This window comes from Saccostrea echinata, unplaced genomic scaffold, assembly GCF_033153115.1.
Source record: "Saccostrea echinata isolate AGI-Se365-2 ecotype Australia unplaced genomic scaffold, CSIRO_AGI_Sech_v1 ptg000004l, whole genome shotgun sequence".
NCBI lineage: Eukaryota > Metazoa > Mollusca > Bivalvia > Ostreida > Ostreidae > Saccostrea > Saccostrea echinata.
Genome location: NW_026889753.1, coordinates 3,408,117 through 3,429,530, shown reverse-complemented (window position 1 = coordinate 3,429,530; position 21,414 = coordinate 3,408,117). Strand labels below are relative to the sequence as shown.

At 34.2% G+C, this 21,414-nt stretch overlaps 2 protein-coding genes across 2 annotated transcripts; both read left to right on the top strand.

The window, feature by feature from the left end:
* The first annotated feature begins 5,137 nt into the window (after positions 1-5,137).
* Positions 5,138-6,996, top strand: LOC133179396 (kelch-like protein 24). The gene has a single exon (XM_061314162.1). It carries the CDS (start codon positions 5,139-5,141, stop codon positions 6,855-6,857), a length of 1,719 nt encoding a protein of 572 aa, XP_061170146.1. The 5' UTR covers position 5,138; the 3' UTR covers positions 6,858-6,996.
* Positions 6,997-7,980: 984 nt separating this feature from the next.
* LOC133179394 (uncharacterized) lies at positions 7,981-9,108 on the top strand. The gene has a single exon (XM_061314161.1). The coding sequence runs from the start codon at positions 7,981-7,983 to the stop codon at positions 9,100-9,102; it is 1,122 nt and encodes a 373-aa protein (XP_061170145.1). The 3' UTR covers positions 9,103-9,108.
* Positions 9,109-21,414: the final 12,306 nt, after the last annotated feature.

The window sequence follows — 21,414 nt, the reverse complement described above, 5'->3', positions numbered from 1 at the left end:
ACAGTGGGATTCGAACCCGCGACGTAAGGACCAACTCCTTACTCCTCGACTCTAGAGCGAACGCTCTAACCACTGCGCCACGCGGGCGACTCCATAATACAGGAGTAGGTTCCAGATGACTTTTCTGTCATCACTATCAAATGCCTTCTGAAAGTTGATGAAGTTAAGATACAGTGTTATCTGCCACTCTAATGACTGTTCAATTGTTATGCGGAGAGTGGCGATTTGGTCTGTACAGAACTTGTCCTTTTTAAAGTCGGCTTGTTCTGGACAAAATCGTTCTTCTATGGCATCTTTTAGTCTTTCCAGTACTATTCTTGTCAGAATCTTGCCTGGGACAGAGAGAAACATTATGCCACGCCAGTTCTAACGTTGTCCCAAGTTCTCATTCTTTAGGAATTTCACCTGAAGTCCTTTCTTCTAATCGGCTGGAACATGTACCTTCTCCTCTGACCAGATCTTCTGCAGGAGAGGCAGTATCGTACCTGCTGAAGTCTTTATCTCTGCCTTGGAGGGATTCCTTCAGGCTCAGCTGCCTTTTCATTCCTCTGCTAAATCAGATTCTGTTGTTGGTATGTTTGATACTATTTCAAGTGTAGGGAGGATTAGGAGTTCTCTGAAGTACTCCACTCAAAGCTTTCTCAGGTCTTCTTCCTTTGTGATGGGGTTTCCTGCCTCATCTTTCCCTGACTTGGTCAATGGTGGTCTCTTCCCAGCCAAAGTTCTAGTGACTCCTTACAGGGTGCTGAAGTGTCTTTTCTATGCTGTTTCCTAGCTTCTGTGGCTAGTGCATTATAAAAGAGTCTCTTATCTTTCTCTGAACTTTTCTTTACTTCGTTGTTTAGTGTAGTGTATCTTTCTTTTAGTTCTTGTTTCTTTTGTTCATCCTGATAATCTGCTGCTCGAGAAAGTTCCATGTGCCCCCAGAAAGCCATTCATCGTGTTTCTCTTTTCCCTCGGATCTCTTCAGATGTGTCTCTCGGGGTGTCTTTGATTGAGTTCCAGTGTTCTTCTTGTTAAAAAGAAACGGGATCCAGAGGACTGGTGGTTTTCTGTTAGGTTTTCCTTAGTCACAGGTTCCAGTTATTTAAAGGTATCGGAGACTCGCCTTTTGCAACTGTCACTCAGCTACTGAAATCATGCCAAGGGTCACCTCGAGAAGGTGTGACATGTGACTAGTTGGCAGAATATATTTTAGACGGTAGGCATTAACAAGAGGTTTTGATGATGTAACCTAGTGACATTCGTTTCAGCTCTCGAGACCTTTACCAGCCTTTGACCCTTTCTTCTGGAATGTGTCTATCAAACTGTTGTTTCTTTTTTTTTGCTCATTTTGTATGTTTCACTTCCATATAAATGTACTGGTAATACAAGCGTTTTGTAGTTTTAATTTTGTTTCTGGCTTTTGTTTTACTTTTAGGTTTTAAATTTTGAAAAGACCTGTAAATATTGGCTCTGATATGGCCAATGATCAGATCCATTTCTGTCATTAATTATAATTTTGTATATATCATCTGTTTGTTTTTTAAATCACTTCATGCTGTTGTTAAATGTTTTTAAAATGGTGATGAGATACAAATCAATGAATGAATGAATGTCACAAAAATACTGTAGGCAAGTAAGTCAGCACATTTGACGATGAAAACCAATCAATCTAAATGAGGACATATTTGAAATCTATACTAAAAAGAAATCTGCTCTTATATTTATGAATTATATGTATATACTAAATGAACACTGTTTCAGGCAAAGAAGAGAAACACCAGTATTTTTATTAAATCTTTATATTTTGTTTTGCTATTGCGTCGTAATATGGACATCAACCATACTTGGAGTGTGCTTATAAATTAATTGGAAACTTGTTCATTTGGGTATATTTCAATACTTTTTATGAACGATTTTAATTACTTTTACTTACTGCGTTCGTGCATGTACCCTTACCATTTGACACAGAAATTTGACGTTACAAATAAATGCAACATCATACCTGATAAATATTTGGTATGGAGTTATATTCCTTTATATAAGGAAATTGCCCGTGCAGTTTTATTGTGTAAAGGTTGATCAGAGAGGCTTTTACTATTTAATTAACAGAATTATGGAAATTATTGATTAAAGTAGATACATTTGAATCAGAGTGTGAAATCCCATTTGTAAGGAATTAGCACAGTCTACGTCATCGTGATAGAGAAAAGAAAGGTTAATAACTGGGAAAAGGCTAAAACCACATCACAACTTTGATTTTTTCCACCGTTTTGATCCGTTCCAGCTATTACAGTTTATAAGATTTCAATCAGTGGATAACTATACAATGAAAATTGGTTTCAGATTAAAAAATCAACTGTAAACAATTATTCTAAAGAGTTATGTACATGTAGAATATGTTATGATTACAACCATATATCCATTGCTCATTGCAGGCGTCGAAGCTAGATCATGTCAATGTAGAAGTATCTTGATCATCTAAAAATAAACTTTTTCTTCCATGTATAACCTTTTTGCAAATATAACCCTGATAATATACCCCCACTAGGAATTATCTCGTTAACACGATTCTTTTTTTTAATTTGAAAGTTCAATACTCACTGATACTTTATTAATATTTGATTAAACCCTTCTGTGTTGACATCGATTCATAGATAAAAAAAAAAAAGAAAATTGTTTTTCGACTAGTCTTATTCAAACAAGTATCTTTCAAACTATGCTGCGGAGCGTATTGACTTTTTGCTCAAAACATGGAACGGAATATCATGGATCAATGATTCAGAGGGAGAAGCTTTTGTCCTTTGAACCCAAATATAACCGGTATTTGTGTTTTGTCGGTCGTAAATGAATCGTCTCTTCGTTTTACGTTCTATTTTTTTTAACATCCGACTGTAATCGATGCTTTTCCATTGTTTGTAACAACCACATGCATTGGGAAATTCCTCTTTGATTATTTTCGTGGACTTGTTGCAGAAATCGATTGCTTTTTCGCTGTATATAACTATAGACGGCCTGTTATCGCGGGTAATTTTCACATTTCAACTAAATACTCAGGTAAATATTCCATATGTATGCTGCTCAAGATCGCTTCGATGGATAGAACAACAGAAAATTAATCTAGGTTTTAAAGACAAAAGGGAACTTACTGCTCAACAATTGTGAGTAAAAACATGCTGTTGGTCATTTGGAATAAGAACTTTTTCTCGAAGTAATATCTCACAGAGATGCTAAATATTCGATCAACAATGTACAGAATAATTTGTTGCATTCTTATTTGAGAACTCTGCTGATTAAATGGCTGTTGGGTGAATTGATTCAGAACATTTACTGATCAGTTCATTTTCAGTCTTAATGAAAACAAATCTATTGAAGTGAAATTGAAGCGAGTTATGTACAGAATCTGTTGTACTCTTGCTGGTTGACATTTACGATGATTAAGCGTAGCATATGTAATTGTAGACAAAAACATTTTCATGTAAAAATTGCTCTGTTCTCTTTTAAAAATTAATTTCTCAGTAGGAGTAGGAAAGGTTTTATTATAATTCTGTTTTAAAATAATGTCTATCATATGTAAGATCCACATTTTTTGGGAAAGAATTTACAAAACATTTTTGATTGTATTGAATGCTTTAAGCTACACATCTAATGTTAAGAACATTTATTTTGATTTTATTGTGTAAATTCAAAATTTACAGCTTGATAGAAGGACTTAGTAGCCAGAGACATATAAAAACCATATGTCTCTGTTAGTAGCCAAGAAAAAAGGTGATTTCATGGGTGATTTCATAAGTATAGATTTTTGTTTAAGGACCATATATGCACTGCTCACTGCTCAAAGAGTTATAATTCCATGGTATTTTTAGTTAGACTGATCTGCCCTTAGATCTAAATAAAACAAACTGAAATCCACACAATTTTACTCAGTTTATAGTCGATTCTAGCATTCTTTACAGTTTATTAAGCCAATGTAGAAAAATTAAATACTTTATTTGCATGTATTGTCCCATTTTTAAGACTTTCGATCCTATTAAAGCTTGAGCACATTTTTTTTGTCTCGACTTCTAGGCAGCAAATTCTGCATCATATTTTTGTTCTTGCACTATATTAAGAAACAAACAAAGTCCGTTTTCTTTTTTTTCTATGTGCCGAGTAATGAGCAACACATCTTGATGTTGATTAAGACAATATGAAAACTGTATACATGTATATAGAAACAAAAAGGAGGTTTGACTTCAAAATACGTCATTTTGGAATAGGGAAGAAAGAAGACAGATCATAACTCTCATACCTATATGTGTACACAGGTTAAAGTGAATGTTAACCCCCTCCCCCGGTTGGCGTTGTATATCCGCATACATGTATAATACACACATCCTACACGGAGTATATTGATTCTGCGTTAATGAAGTAGGTGAAAAATCATAGAGTTCAAAGTATTTTGAAACTGCTTCTATGGAAGTATTCAATGATTAATGCATGTGTTCAAATATGTACATAAATGCGTCATATGCACTTATCAGACTATGAATGACTCGACTAATTTGTTTCATCAGCAATAGTTTGAAGGATGGGCATTTTAAAGAAATGTTTGTTTGAAATTATGTCAATCGAAAGCGTACAACATTGAAAAGATATCAATAATAATAGACTTTTGAGCCGAAGAATCAACATTCGGTAATTTTTAGTATCCAGGCAAACAAACACCTGCTGTTTCAAATTGTATTCTACATGCAATCCCATTGAAATTATGTTTGCAATAGGATGAAGTTTGTCGATTGCAAACTTCTAATTTGAGATATTTTGATAACTTCGAATCTGATTATAATGTATATCCTATCGATTATCTATTTGCGCCTGATTATCGTGTCATTACTACACATAAACATGCAAGACCATGTGTATCATTGCAGAACCTGTAATTTCCTCTCGCAATTAATCAATTCTATTTGAAATATGCAGGATGTCAGCCAGAGATAACACATTTAGATGATGTTTCAAATGTTGTCATTGGTAACAATTCAATAAATTATCCATCTCGGAGCAAGAATTGTACATTAATTACCAGACTTTCATAGCAATTATTTCTGATACTGGTATATGTATGAAGTGACGAAGTTAATTGCTCTTATTTTCTCCGCAGGAAATCAAAAAAAATGGAGGATTCGTGGAGAAGCGACATTGCCTTGCTTATTCATGGTGCTTTTGAAGAAATGTACAGAGAGTGTCGGCACACGGATGTTGATGTCATTGTAGACGATAGGACCTTCCGGTGTCATAGAACGCTTCTTGCCGCAGTGTCTCCTTATTTCGACGCCATGTTTTCGTCTGGAATGAAAGAAAGTATTGACGGAGTAGTGACACTACATGGAGTATCCAAAGTAAACTTTGAGAGTATTGTGAAATTTATTTACTCAGGATCTAAAGTTGTAACAAAATCTAATGCAGAGGAGCTACTGAAAGCAAGTGCCCTTTTCCAAATTAAACAACTGCACGCAAAATGCGAACAGTTTTTATTAGAAAACGTAAACAATGAAAACTGTATTGGGGCCTGGAAGTTAGCAAAATCTCATGAATGTCCTAAATTATCAGAGAAAGCCTGGGGAATTATTATGTACAATTTTCAAGATATATGTCGATCTGAAGATTTCCAGTGCCTTGATAAAGACGACTTGATAGAAATAATAACTCACGAAGACTTGCACATAAGTAGCGAAGAGTTGGTCTGCGACTCTGTGTTTAGGTGGTTCGGAGCGGATCCAGAGGGGAGGAAACAGGACACAATCCATCTTTTTGAATACCTCCGACTTCCACTGCTCGGTTCTGAATATCTTCTTCATGAAGTTGAACCGCTGGATATCGTGAACGAAAATTCGCGTTGCAGAGAGATCGTCAAAGAAGCTATCCAGTACCAGATGTTGCCTTCTAGAAGATGGGACCTAAATTCTCCTCGAGTGGCCTTCCGAAAGTATGCCTCTGTTGAAGATGTTCTCATCGTCATTGGGGGATATAATGCAGTTGGAGAAAAGGTTGTCGATATGTTGGCATATAGCTTTCTCCAAGCAAAGTGGTTCTTTCTCACACCAATACCGATTCAACTTGGTCGAGAGTTTGCGTCTATTGTCTATGGTAACGATATATTCGTTTCTGGAGGATCCCAGAAACTCGACTGTCTGCTTCGGTACCGCGCAGAAAATAATGATTGGTACAGATGTACATCGCCTGTTCAGGGCAGGAGAAGACATGTAATGGTGGCTGTCTGCGAAAGCATATTTGTCCTTGGAGGATATGACGACACAATCAAAGACGAAAGCAAGCGTACTCTTTCTTCGGTGGAGGAATATCTTATCAACGCGCGAACTTGGCGGAAAGCAGGTGACATGGTACATGCAGTCCGCTCTATGTCGGCTGCCGTATCCAAAGAGAAAATATACATCTACGGCGGAATCCTTTCGGATGATAAGGATTCAGACCACATTCAATGCTTCGACACACGCCTTTCAACGAGCTCTGTTGTGTCTTTTCTGCCTTCTCCATGTAAATTAACAAAAACCGTGGTGTGTGATAAGCACATCTACATTGTATGCACGGATGGCTCGATTTTAGAAATGTCTGACCAAGGGGATGCCAAATGTGTTCACACAATGAAGTATTTCAACAGACGACGATTTGGCGCGCTTCACAGAAAAGGAGGATTGTTATTGGTCGGCGGTGAAAGCGGAAATGCAATCAGTCAAAAGATAGTTTTCTTGAACCCCGACAAAAATTGGACCGAGTACACGTACAGTACAACCATGCCCGCGAGAGCTAACTTTGGAAGTCTTATCATTATATTGCAGAAGAAGTATTTAACCCGAACATTCAAATCCGATTAACTGAATCAAATTAAGAACGCAATGCGTTCTGTACAATTTAATTACTAGTAATGCATTTTCGATTTTTCTTAAGGAATTGTTTAATTTACATAAATTAAGTTATCTCATTTGAACATAACATTAAATATACCATCATGTACATTCTATTCATTACTATAGTAATATAAGTATTATTTTTATTTCTTTTTGGGGGGGATTACATGTTTTGCGTGAAACGCATTTATGAACAACTGCATTTGCATGATGTTAAGAAAAATATTTAAAAAAGAAAAAAAAATTGTATTTATATTTAAATATTTATTGAAAAACTAAAATGTTGAATATTTAAATCAAATATCTGTCAGAAAAAAAGGCCAGTTAGAGTGTAATCTATTAGAAAATGATTTAAGAATAAAACGTTTCCCTTGACCTACATGTAAATCCTTCGCTGACCTAACCCATTCGTGTGACACGTTATTTTATCGACAAAAGTGCCTGTTGACTGACACACATCAAAACAAAAGATATTATACACCACCTAACTAAGAAATTCAAACTGACAATTAAATTCGATCGCATTTCAATCCAAAGATTAATAAATCTTGTGAAATAATTCCTTAATCCATATGATTAATCCGAAGAGATCGAATGCTTTTCAACCTGCTAAAGAATTGTGTACTAATTCCCCTTGTAATTTTTGGCACTGTTTGATATACTTAAATTTTATGATCAGACGTTGGATGAAGTTTATTAATTGAAATAATAAGTGTTACAGTAAAATGTAGAACACGCCGTATTGCCAGCTTAAAATGCCTTCTATCCCTAATTGTTATTAAGGTGTGTGCTGTCGAGTCAGAGTGTACCATTTTGATAGCCATTTGAAGAAAATGTTTTAATCATGACTTGACTGCACAAAAATAAGGATTGAAAAAAAAAATCAGTCTACAGTTGGAATCCCTTTTGATTCTTAAGGTATGATATACAATTTTTGCAATATTTATAGCCAAGTTTGATTTTACTTTCATACCTTAATATTCTAATGATAAAAACAAATAATGGTACATGGTTAATTTAACAAAATTATGTAATGTAGTTTAAAATGAGGTATTGTTCAATCTCGACAATTTTTGTCCTCTCTGTGTAGATGTCGCTCCTTCTGATAAAGACACAAGATCTGACATGGCAAGACCGGGCTCTGAACATGGAAGTGATGCTAGAACCAAAGAAAACACAGCTCTTGTTCAAGAAAAACAAAACTCTCTCCATGCGGTGCGAAAAAGACAGACAACGATACGACAAACAAAGAACAGCAACCATACGGAATTATAAGACAGAGAAAAGATATATGGATGAACGAAACCAAGAACTCTACATCGTTAAAACTCAGAGGTTCTTACAGAGCATTCCTCCGGATATGAAGCAACAGGTTCTAAGCAGAAGATCATTTTCTATTAGTTTAACCAAACTTACCAAAGATATCAATGATGAAACAAATGCTAGAGCCTCGGCTCCGCCAAACATGGTAGGAATAATGTCTCGAGAGGAAGAAACGGTACTGCCCGCCATTACGCTGCAAACACCGGAACCGAGTCCTAGGATACAGTATCAACGACAGGCAAAGTCCTCGATGAACTTATCTTCCCATAACTGTGTAAAAGATCTTTCTGCTTCTGCTAATGACCTTGATGGTACCCCTGAATCTCAGAAGTCAAGTCGGAACAATACACCGATACCAAGCTATCTTCCATCCGTCCAACAACCTTTGCCCAGTGGAATAATGAAGGATCAAAGAAGAAACTCGGCAAATCCTTTGCTCACAGACAGAACTGTTAGATTTGCAGAAAAAAATAAGGAAGAGAATAAAAATGCAAAAGAACCGAGGGTTGATCTGTATCAAGAAGAGAAAAATCGAATTGAAAATCTAAAGCCTAAAGTGCAGAGAAAAGTTAACGCTTTCTTAATGGAACAAAGTAAATTCAATAAAAGGGCTCCGATCCCAAAGACTGAATTGCCGAGGAGGAACAATGTAGAAGACTTGTGCGGAATTTCTAAAACCAGACTAGTCAGTGCATTTGACGATTTTTGCGAATTGTCAAATCGAGATAATTTTCAAAAACTTGTGAAATATGCTACGAAGTACAAAGTAGCCTCTCATTTGTCTTCCAAAATTGTGCCTTCGGTGGACACAGTGAAAGCATCCCGGTCTTTTCTCATGATACAGAATCAAATGGGAAATCAGGCGCGAAATCTCGTTCAGGGCACGTGACAAAGCCAAAAATAATAAAACACTTGACACGGCACTCTAGGTAAAAATTACATGTCTTAATACTTTTGATTTGGAAAGAGATCGAGTCGTTTGTAAAGGATAAAATTAACTTGATTGCTTTAGTTGTGATATACGTATGAAACTATTTTTGAATATCAGAGAGACGCGTTCTGAGTGACATTTGATAAAGTGAACAAACATGTTGGCATCAAATTTGTATGTATCTTTTCAGACGTGACGCTGTTGGAGAGATCGTTGTCTGTACTGATTAAATGTCAGCAATTCAAGCTGATTAATGATTTAATATTTTGAATGGCACATGTCTCTATTGAAAAAAATCTATAAATTATTCGGTACAACGGTGCTGATGAAAGCTTTCTGTATCCGCTATCTAAGCTATACGTTTCCTTTGCGTCTTATGACACAGATCTTTTGAAGTTCAAAGAAGCAAATTAAGAAGAAAATTCCTTCATGAAACAAACTATGAATACATTTTTATATTTGACTTTTTTGTCAGTATTAGATAACTATGCCAGTAGAATCGGAATTATACCTGCATAACCGCTGTCGTCTCACGTGACCTCTAAACTATTTCTTTGCTTTGAGAAGTTGTATGACGGCCAGGCAAATTCGTTTGCTGGTTGTCAGACAACTTGAATAGTTGATAGACAGCTGTCTAAATTTCATGGTACCTGGTTCAGAACCTAGTCTATTTTCCCCCTCCCTTCCGGTTATACTCGTGAAACGTAAACATTGTAAAATATAAATATTTATATATATATACTTCTGTAAAGAATAGAAGCAATGGAATTTATATATTTTTAATAATAAAGGTATGAATTTTGAATATATCTAAGCAACACACAAAAAGATATATAAAGGTTTTTTCAATAAAAATATAACTCTGAAATTTTCGTATCTGGTGATTGGTCATCAACAAAATTACAATGTACTCTGTTGAATACACTCTGGTTGTACACAAACGTACTCTAAAGTTAATATTAAAAAGATGCCGGAGTTCCTCATTGACAACATTTAGGAAGTCTTCGGATGGAATTTCGATGGTCACTATTAGTGTTCCTTTATTAGCCCACTTGTTTTTATATTCCTTTGAAGCAGAATTTATTTAAAAGAAAACACTGCAGCCTTCATCTCGATATTCAGATATATCGATGACTTTTTTTCAATTAACAATACATGTAGTTACTGTAGTAACTTCCATTTATATGTCGACTCGATATATCCCAGTGAAACTGAAATAAAAGACACTTTGCAATTTGTCTCAAACGAATCAGACAAAAGTCTTATAAACTATGAAGAAATAGATTTTGAAATACTGAACAAGATTGACAGGTGCTACTTCGATTCATAATAATAACAGAATTAATTTAATTTATCCTGAAATACTTAAAAGTTGTACAAGAATACCCTAAATTCAAAAGGGAAATAAAAGGAAGACGCTTAGGGGGAACTCTTTGAATGCACAGGATAGAAGTTGTAAGCCAGACAAGATGTATAATCAGAAGATAAAATAGTCAGTCCTGTGTTTCAAAATTGAACAATTTGCCATTGTCCACTTTAATATTGACTGAACCATTTTCCGTCTTATTGGTATTTGTGATTTTTGATCTTGATCAAAAATATATATTTTTAATTTGAACTTGACCCCTTTCCGACATAATGCTTTTCTTATAACTTTGGTCCCCCCCTCTCCTTTTCTTTTAACTTCTTTTTTTTTCTCTTTCTTTGACATTTCACTATTATTTTGTATCTTAACAAATAAGATTTTTATGTTTTTATTCATTCATTAATAAGTTTGAACGATTAAGTTATTTAAATTTACTTTAATCCTGTCCAAAGTGTTAAAAATACAATGGGATAAACCCATATTTATTTAATCCTTCTCAGCGGCGAAGAGTAAGAGGAATGATTAGTCAAATTTAAACCCAATTGGAGACAGCATACAGCATATCATGAAAGAATACACAGGAAAATACTTATATATGTATATCATTGACTTTGCCTATTACCCAATCCTTGCGTGTTTGTAACATACCCCGATAATAAGCATCTATAATAAGCATCTATGGTCTTTTAATTAAAAACAATCTTGAATTCTGCCATATATAGAAACTTTTCAGACAACGTCAATGTAATGTACTGACCAACAGTACAATATTTTACATATTTTCATCCACTCCATACAATACATGTACTTTATACAGATATAAATATAAACAATACAATGTTTTCTTTCTTTCTTTGTTTCTTTGTTTGTTAGTGTGGGGATAACGGTTGCGACATTGCAGAAAAAAAATGCATAACCTGCGTATGCGTCAGCATCCAGCAACCACTATTATCTTTAATTTAGATTACGATAAACATACAGTATTACATTTGGCTGCGTATTCTATTTAGCGCTTTAGCTGAAGGGAGCTTCCGCTAAATCAAGTCTTGTGTACATGTATGCATGTATAATAAATCATATTCAGAAAGCGCTAAATCAAATCTACATGCCAAATAAAACACATCATTTACAGTATCTCAGCAATAGATTGAACACCAGATTTTATCCTTAAATAGGGTTACCCAAGTGTAAACATTAAGCTGTGTACTTTCGAAATTAGTCTGAGATATTAATTAAAGCGTGAAGTTCTTTCAAAGACTTATAATCCTCTTCTGTGACTATTTTGACATCAGTGTTTCATAAATAAAACAAGATCAAAATGTATCGCTGTTATGTACACATGCGATCAATTTTTTCATGTGTCTGCAAATGCCAAATTTCAAGTCTCTAAGGACTTCCTATATTGCGGGGTAAAGAAGAATAATTATCTAATTGATAACCCAAAGACTCTTTTATAATAAATTGTTTTATCAGATTTCATAAAATAGTTTCCACCGTTGTAAATATTTAAAAATCAAGATCGTTTTCTTAGCTGGTGTAAGAAAGAGATACACACATAAATAAACAACTACATGAGGATGCTTCCATATCAGTGTAACTAATGGTGTTGCTGTTCTCGAACAGAAGATTTTTTTAGATTTTTTCCTATCTATTCCTATGTATACTTTGATCCCCCATTTTGGCCCCACCTTACCCCCAGAGGTCTCTATTTAAACAAACTTGAATCTATACTATGTAGAGAAGGTTTCCTATAAGTTTTTGGCCCAGTGGTTCTAGAGAAGACGTTCTTAAAAGATGGCACCTAATTTTCACTATTTCTAAATTTTCTCCCCTTGAGAGAGGGCATGGTCCTTCATTTGAATAAAACTTGAATCCCCTTCACATAAGGATGTTTTATGGCAAGTTTGGTTAAAATTAGCCCTGTGGTTCTTGAGAAGAAGTGAAAATGTGAAAAGTTTACGAATGAAATATGAAGATAACGAACAGTATTCAATCTGGAAAGTCCAATGAAACGATACAAATTTGGAGCAGAGCAAACACGGACCTCAAAATTTCTTCCCTGTATTTATCCGGTCCACAGTAAACGTGGAGAATGAGTAAAAATGCTGCTTAAGATATATTTTCCCACTAGCCCTTGCCACTCTCTCCCTTCTCTCTACTGCCCACTCCCTCTATGCCACTCTCTCTCTCTCCCACTCTATCAACCACCCTCAGCACTCTCTCTCCCACATTCTCTGTCCCTTAACCACTCACTTTCTTGCTCCCACCTCTCTCTTCCACTCTCTCTCTCACCCACTCTCTCTCCTCCTCCCAATTCTCCTCCTCCCCCTTTCTCTTCTCTCTCTCCCCCCTCTCTCTTCCCCACCCTCTCTCAGCCGTTTCCTCTCAACCACTCTCTCATACTCTATTTTTTTTTACTATTTCGTTCTATGAAATAAACTGTATATATGCATTATACATAGATAGTTTTTTACAATAAAAAATAATGAAAAAAAAATACTTATTCTATAACAAATAGAAAATTCTTATGATATTTTAAAGGAAATTATAAAATGTTTATTCTTGATCTTCTTACTTTAAATTGGATTTAGCAGAATTGTTTTATTTTGCAAAAAATGAATGTAATTTATACTTATAAGGGCAACAACTTCACACAACAGAAAATACTGCTTCTCAGTTCACACTGATCTATGCGTTTTTTGTTTGCGCATTTAATTTTATTATATGCTTGAAGAACAATATTTATAAATTCACTTACAGGCAAGAAACATGATATGTCAGCTTGAAATCCCTGTTGGATATTAATTTTTGTACCGTTATGAAAAGTGTATGTGTGGCTGATGCAATAAATCATCCACATGCAGAGAGGAGGTCTATGAAATATTCTTTATTTGACCAAGTATGTAATTAGGGTTTGACATTCGCTATCCCTTTCCCTTGTATGCATTCAGTTTACTTAAAGTCTGTATTTTAATAATTTTTGTCCTGTTCATCAGGACTTGCATCATGACTCCCTTGTTGTTCTATACATTACCCGGTATGTCATATTTTCTCATTGCATATAAATGTTCGTTTGGTGTTTTATTCAAATGCGTACTATTAATTCATAAACCTACATGTATCCTTCACTTGTAACATGGTTCTACTTTACTAACCACAGATTTACACTTAACTAATTTGAATGGGTAGTGTTAAATGATTAACCGTTGGGCCATCAGATTAATTTGAGTAGATGTTCACCTTATTACAGGCCCTAGCCATGCTTCTGAGAAAATTAAACTCATTCAATTAAGCAATAGAGCCATTCAATCAAAAAGTTCAGTCATGAAAATTGTGGGCTGAAAAAAAAATGTAATAAGGTTGCATCGGCGCCCCCTCCTCAAGCTATGTAACATTATAGAGATAAAGTTCGTAAATAAGCATTCAATTCTAAGTCTGAAGGAGGAATTAAAATTATGAAAACGACCGAGGGTGAGGGGGAAGGGGGGGCTATGTTGGGAATTCGACTTACATGTTGCTAGAGAATTTCAGACAGAAATGTTATTAAAGCGTTAAATTTTGGGAATTTATTGATTAATTGACACACATCCTTGCACTTGCAGAGTGAATTTGTGAGAAAGCAAAACGAAAACACCAGTATTGTCAGTTCGTGTTTTGTGTGCAGAGTTTAACAAACTAAACACATACAGTAAAACGTAAACAATAACAATAATCGAGATCGTGCTCATGTTAAAAACACAGATGTTTGACGTAATGTTATAAAGAATGTCCTTATGAGTCATTGACTTAAGAATTTCCATGTAAGTTCAATGGTTAAACTGAAGTTATTTTTTGAATAAGAATAGAAATTTAAAACATTAAACACAACGACAATGCAAATACATGTACCAATATGTCCAGGCCCCTTCAAGATTTTGGTTTATTCTGGGAAATTGGATGAAAATCAATCCACCGTTAAATTATCGACTAAGCAAAGTTGAAGATGTAACATTTACAGACACAAAATTATACTTATTATCTATCCCCCCCCCCCCCGAAAATAGGATTTTACGTTTCTTGTGCGTGTCAGCATAGATCGGAGGCGTTCAAGAGTGACAGGAATGGTTGATTGTGTGTTGTTTAACGTCCCATTCGAGAATTTTTTTAATCAGAGACCTCACCATATACCGTTGCATGTGATCATAAAGGGTTTGAAATTTAGACATATACTCAGCACTCAGGGTTATTGGGCAGTGAGGGTTCTTTATCTAGCCAACGCCTACCGTGATACGGCACCTCGATTTTAAGGTCTCATCCTAAAGACCTGTGACTTTTATTTCTAGTGCCGGGCGCTTTGCGAAGGAACAGTCACTACTTACAATGAAGCGCATTGAAGTGGTAAAAATTTTCGTTTGAATGAAAAGTTTGAGTTTTTCTTACCGAACGTATGCATGTTTACGTCCTAGGTTTGACGCGTGAAAGAATAGAACTCGGTTCACCCGATCACGAAGCAAACGCCCTACCACTAGGCCTTTGAGTGATTTGAAAACAGCTTACAACTTTAGATTCCAGCAGAAATGATTACGCCCATAATCATACGAAATTCTCTACGTACATCCTGTGTTCATGGACTAGTACATGCATGTAGCCATGGTGCACCTGGGTGCATCGCTGAATGGCTTGTTATAATACATTTTAAAAAACAATTCTCTGTAATCACTTAAACTTTTCTGGTATGCATGGTCACCGATTTTAATGAAATTTTGCTTATTAATACAGTTTGACACCAGATTTTAAATCAATCAAAATTTGGTTGCAATGTGTACTGACCAGGTTGCCATAGTAACAGACGGAAATTTTTCAAAAGTTGAGAGGTTCAGCTATCGGTACATCAAGTTTTTATGGAGCCTTATCGAGGACAGAGGAAACCAAATCGACCACTTACACAAACATTATACCTGGGTGCTTCTTTGGAATGTATCTGTAAGTAGGTAGTAACCATGGCTACATTTGGCAAACCATCCCATATGATGAAAAATGCTCACTATTTACTAATTATAGGAGCTACATGACCAAACTCAATCGGCAATGGTAGAGAAACTATAAAAATAGTTGACCTTATATAAATAGAATATAGAAATATTATTTTTATAATATCATGGTTTCCATGGTAACACAGCATACAACGCACAATTTGAGGATTAGTTTTGATTAATACCATGAATACCGCCATCTCATGGAAAGACAAAGTTACATGTATATATCTTTAAGACCATGTAACACAGAGAACTTGGTACATGTACATTATGTTAACCATAATGTACCAACATACAAAATGTTTAAAGTGATTTTTTCTTGAAACTTTATGAATTCTGTAATAAATACTCAATAATTAATATCGCATAAAGAGATTGTATACTAGTCAAAACTGAAAATCAGAGATGTTACTAATGTGAATAAATTTTAAAAGTTTTGGGAATTTAAATGTAAGGGCTAGTTATCCAAGGACACTAAATACTTTTCTGATTTTTATGCCCCCGGATCCAAAGATCTCGGGGGTATATTGTTTTTGTCCTGTCTGTCTGTTTGGCTGTCTGTCTGTTGTCAACTTTAACCTAGCCCATAACTATTGAGCTGTCAAGGGTAAGGCTTTAATATTTGACATGAGTGTTCATTATGACAAAACCTTTCCTTTGGTACCACCATATATGACCTTTTGACCTTGAAGTTTGACCCAGTTCTGCAAAATTTTACCAAACTTTAACCTTGGCCATAACTTTTGAACGGTTGGTGCTAGGGCTTTCATACTTCACATATGTAATCCTTGTGACAAGACCTTTCTTTGGATACCAACAGCTTTGACCCTTTGACCTTGACCTTGGAGTTTGACCTACTTTTGGAAAACTTTAACCTTTTGCCATAACTTTTGAACGATTGGTGCTTCGGCTTTCATATTTCACCTGTGTATTTCTTGGGAGAAGGCCTTTCCTTTGGCACCATTAATTTTTACCATTTGACCTTGACCTTGATGTTTGACATACTTTTGAAAAAAAAACTTTAACCTTTTCCATATCTATTCAATGGCTGCTGCTAGGCCTTTCATATTTCACAGGTTTATTCCTCGAGACAAGACCTTACTTTGGGTATCGACATATTTGATTTGTGTTTGAGAAAGTTTAACCTTTGCTATAAGCTACCATACGGGGGCATCAGTGTTTCACAAACACATCTTGTTAAGCATGTTTTTCATATAATATCAACAGCAACACTATAATTAGTAAAAGAGTAGTTTAGGAACACACAGGATTAAATAAATCGAGAAACAGTGCACTTTTTGTGCGCAATAAATAATACACTTCTTTTTCAATGGGTAGAACTAGAGTTCTCTGGTCGCCCATCCCAGTTTTTTTTTCAGATCAGCGAGCTACAGATCTGCAGCTAGATTGCGCAGTGCTAAAGGCTTATTCCCAGAGCACTACATGAAAGTGAAGTTATTTTTTTTTTGTTAATTCAGTGATGCATACAGTGTTCTATTTAATATTTTTTTCTTTTCGATAAGCAGTGTCTTTTTTCTATGACAATCCTTTTAAATAACTTATATTAAGCTATGCTGAAATGTAATGTTTCAAGGGAAAATAGAGTGTTTCAGTAAAATTATCACTTGGTGTCCATGAAAATTTTGACAGTTTTTTTTTTGTCTATAAATATACACAACATATTTTTTTTTGTTGAACTTTAGAACAAGTTGTCTCTCTTTGATTATGGCATCGCAAACAACTTAATTGAATTTAAAAACTGATTGAATACACACACTTTTTTCATTTTATGCTTTGAAAAAAAAAGGTTTCAAAACAGACTAGAGAGCATTTCTTTTATTCTCATATCCTTAAATATTTGTTTTCTTTGATATTAAGTCGAAGACTTTCGCAAAGTTACGTGTTGCTATTGTTGTTTTTTTTTTATCGAATGACTAGTTTGGGTATGCGCAAAAGATATGAACACTTCTTTTTGACTGCTGAATGGATTTTTTTTTTATTTGCAAGAGAATTTTTCCCTTTTACCATAATAAGAATTTAACTGCATTTTATTACACTGCACTACAATGCAATGTCAATCAATAAAATGAAGTCCATTTTTGTTTTACATTATGGTATTGAAAATAAGGTGTAAATTGACATATTTTCTAATATATTTTTATTTCTAAAAAGTTTTGAAAAACAGAATGGATGGAATATTTTCAATCACATTTCCTTATATGATTGTTCTCTTTCATGTGAATCTAAATTAACAATGCAGTAATAATGTCGAAGGATTTTTCGACATGTTTTTTCATTGCTATTTATTATTTTATGCAACGCCTAATTTGGGTATATGAAAGATTGAAAAAGAGAGAAATCTCGTGTTTGACTGATGAGTGTAAATTTTGAGAGTGATGCAGATAAGCACCAGGAAGGATAAACAGAATATATTCTGATAACAGTACATAGAGCTAAGTTCTCATCAAAGAACAGTTACTTTTGCTGATTTTTTTTTATTGAAAGACTGATATGGATATATGCAAAACATCCCGAGGAAAATTGGAGTGTCGAGTGAAGTTCTTTAATTGCAAGCTAATTAATTTTGCTTTTAAATAAAAATATAACAGTCCTACAATACATTGCATTGTAATGCTTGATGTACTGTCTAATTAAAACATACTTGGTCATTTTTTTTTATTATTGGGCAAAACAGTGAAAAAAAATATAAACTTTCCTGTTTGACTGATGAGTGAATATTTTGAGACTCAAACAAAGCTCCGATGACTTTGTAGAACAATCAAAGACGCTTTTCAATACTGCATAGCAGTACTTGTTTAGTGAGATAAGCTCACACAAGTCCTTTACACGCGACATTACCCGTAACCGTTATTTACTCAGACTTTAACACATGGTTATTAGTGAATGTATCTCTCTAACGTCTTATATATAGTATACAAGCCTGTTACTCGTTAGCATTGCTTAAACATTTACATAATATAAAGCAGAAATCAATGATCGTTTTGTCTACGTTGTTCAAAGGGATATAATTTGAATTATCGAACTTTGAAACAAAACTTACATTATGCAAATTTTCAAAGAAACATTCAATCACAAGGACAAATTGTATATAAAAGCTGTCTTTGGAGGGTGGATGGTGGGGAATATTTCTAATACATTGACAAGTAAAATAATTCTCTTTGTTTAAATTCAAGTACAATTGCACCATACTGCACTCTGCTGCTATACAAGTGCAATTGCACCATACTGCACTCTGCAGCATTACAATGCGAAACATTGTGATGCCTGCCAAATTGTCCAATCAAAATTAACTTAGTCATTTTTTTTTTCTTAATTGAATTTAAAAACTGATTGAATAGACACACTTTTTTTTCATTTTATGCTAATTGAAAAAAAAGTTTCAAAACAGACTAGAGAGCATTTCTTTTATTCTCATATCCTTAAATATTTGTTTTCTTTGATATGAATCAAAATTAACATCAGTAATTGAGTCAAAGGACTTTCGCAAAGTTACGTGTTGCTGTTGTTGTTTTTTTTTTTTTTATCGAATGACTAGTTTGGGTATGCGCAAAAGATATGAACACTTCTTTTTGACTGATGAATGGATTTTTTTTTTTATTTGCAAGAGAATTTTTACCGTTTACCATAATAAGAATTTAACTGCATTTAATTGCACTGTACTACAATGCAATGTCAATCAATAAAATGAAGTCCATTTTTGTTTTACATTATGGTATTGAAAATAAGGTGTAAATTAACATATTTTCTAATATATTTTTATTTCTAAAAAGTTTTGAAAAACAGAATGGATGGAATATTTTCAATCACATTTTCTTATATGATTGTTCTCTTTCATATGAATCTATATTAACAATGCAGTAATAATGTCGAAGGATTTTTCGACATGTTTTTTCATTGCTATTTATTATTTTATGCAACGCCTAATTTGGGTATATGAAAGATTGAAAAAGAGAGAAATCTCGTGTTTGACTGATGAGTGTAAATTTTGAGAGTGATGCAGATAAGCACCAGGAAGGATAAACAGAATATATTCTGATAACAGTACATAGAGCTAAGTTCTCATCAAAGAACAGTTACTTTTGCTGATTTTTTTTATTGAAAGACTGATATGGATATATGCAAAACATCCCGAGGAAAATTGGAGTGTCGAGTGAAGTTCTTTAATTGCAAGCTAATCAATTTTGCTTTTAAATAAAAATATAACAGTCCTACAATTCATTGCATGGTAATGCTTGATGTACTGTCTAATTAAAACATACTTGGTCATTTTTTTATTATTGGGCAAAACAGTGAAAAAAAATATAAACTTTCCTGTTTGACTGATGAGTGAATATTTTGAGACTCAAACAAAGCGCCGATGACTTTGTAGAACAATCAAAGACGCTTTTCAATACTACTTAGCAGTACTTGTTTAGTGAGATAAGCTCACACAAGTCCTTTACACGCGACATTACCCGTAACCGTTATTTACTCAGACTTTAACACATGGTCATTAGTGAATGTATCTCTCTAACGTCTTATATATAGTATACAAGCCTGTTACTCGTTAGCATTGCTTAAACATTTACATAATATAAAGCAGAAATCAATGATCGTTTTGTCTACGTTGTTCAAAGGGATATAATTTGAATTATCGAACTTTGAAACAAAACTTACATTATGCAAATTTTCAAAGAAACATTCAATCACAAGGACAAATTGTATATAAAAGCTGTCTTTGGAGGGTGGATGGTGGGGAATATTTCTAATACATTGACAAGTAAAATAATTCTCTTTGTTTAAATTCAAGTACAATTGCACCATACTGCACTCTGCTGTAATACAATGCGATACATTGTGATACCATCAAAATTAACTTAGTCAATTTTTTTTCTTAATTGAATTTAAAAACTGATTGAATAGACACACTTTTTTTCATTTTATGCTAATTGAAAAAAAAGTTTCAAAACAGACTAGAGAGCATTTCTTTTATTCTCATATCCTTAAATATTTATTTTCTTTGATATGAATCAAAATTAACATCAGTAATTGAGTCAAAGGACTTTCGCAAAGTTACGTGTTGCTGTTGTTTTTTTTTTTTTATATCGAATGACTAGTTTGGGTATGCGCAAAAGATATGAACACTTCTTTTTGACTGATGAGTGAATATTTTGAGACTCAAACAAAGCGCCGATGACTTTGTAGAACAATCAAAGACGATTTCAATACTGCATATCAGTACTTGTCTAGTGAGATAAGCTCACACTAAGTCCTTTACACGCGACACTACCCGCAAAGCTCCAATTTTTGCCGTTAATTATCAGAAAAGCGAAGATTAATTAAGCAGCTTTAATTTTTTTAAATCCCACTCATTTCTTTTTAAAATCTTAAAAATCTTTCAGAAAATTCTGGAAACACATTTTTATAGGACATGTTTTTAAAAGAAACAAATTATAGCAATTTCCTGTTTACTGCCAATTTCTACCCTGTAACCTTAGAATGGGTCAACCTACACCACGCGTCTTGAATTTAAATCACAATAACATTGGTGGGGGTGGATTAGTAACAGATACGTGCCATATTTAAAAGTGGAAAAAATTACAAGATACCTGAAAAGCTAAAAAAAAAAAGAAAGAAAGATAAATTGACCAAATTTGACTATCTACCAGATATTTCGTGGGGAAGGGGGAGAGGAGTTCAAACTTTCTTCTTTCGAAAAGATATTTATTTCCAATACATTTATGTGGGAGAACTTGACAAAATGTCACAAAAAGTGTGTGTGTGTGTGGGGGGGGGGGGGGGGAAGAGTTATTAGCCTTTCCCTGAAAATGTCTATACTTAATTAACAGCTGAAGATTATTCTCGGGGGAAAAATGGGGAAACGGAGAG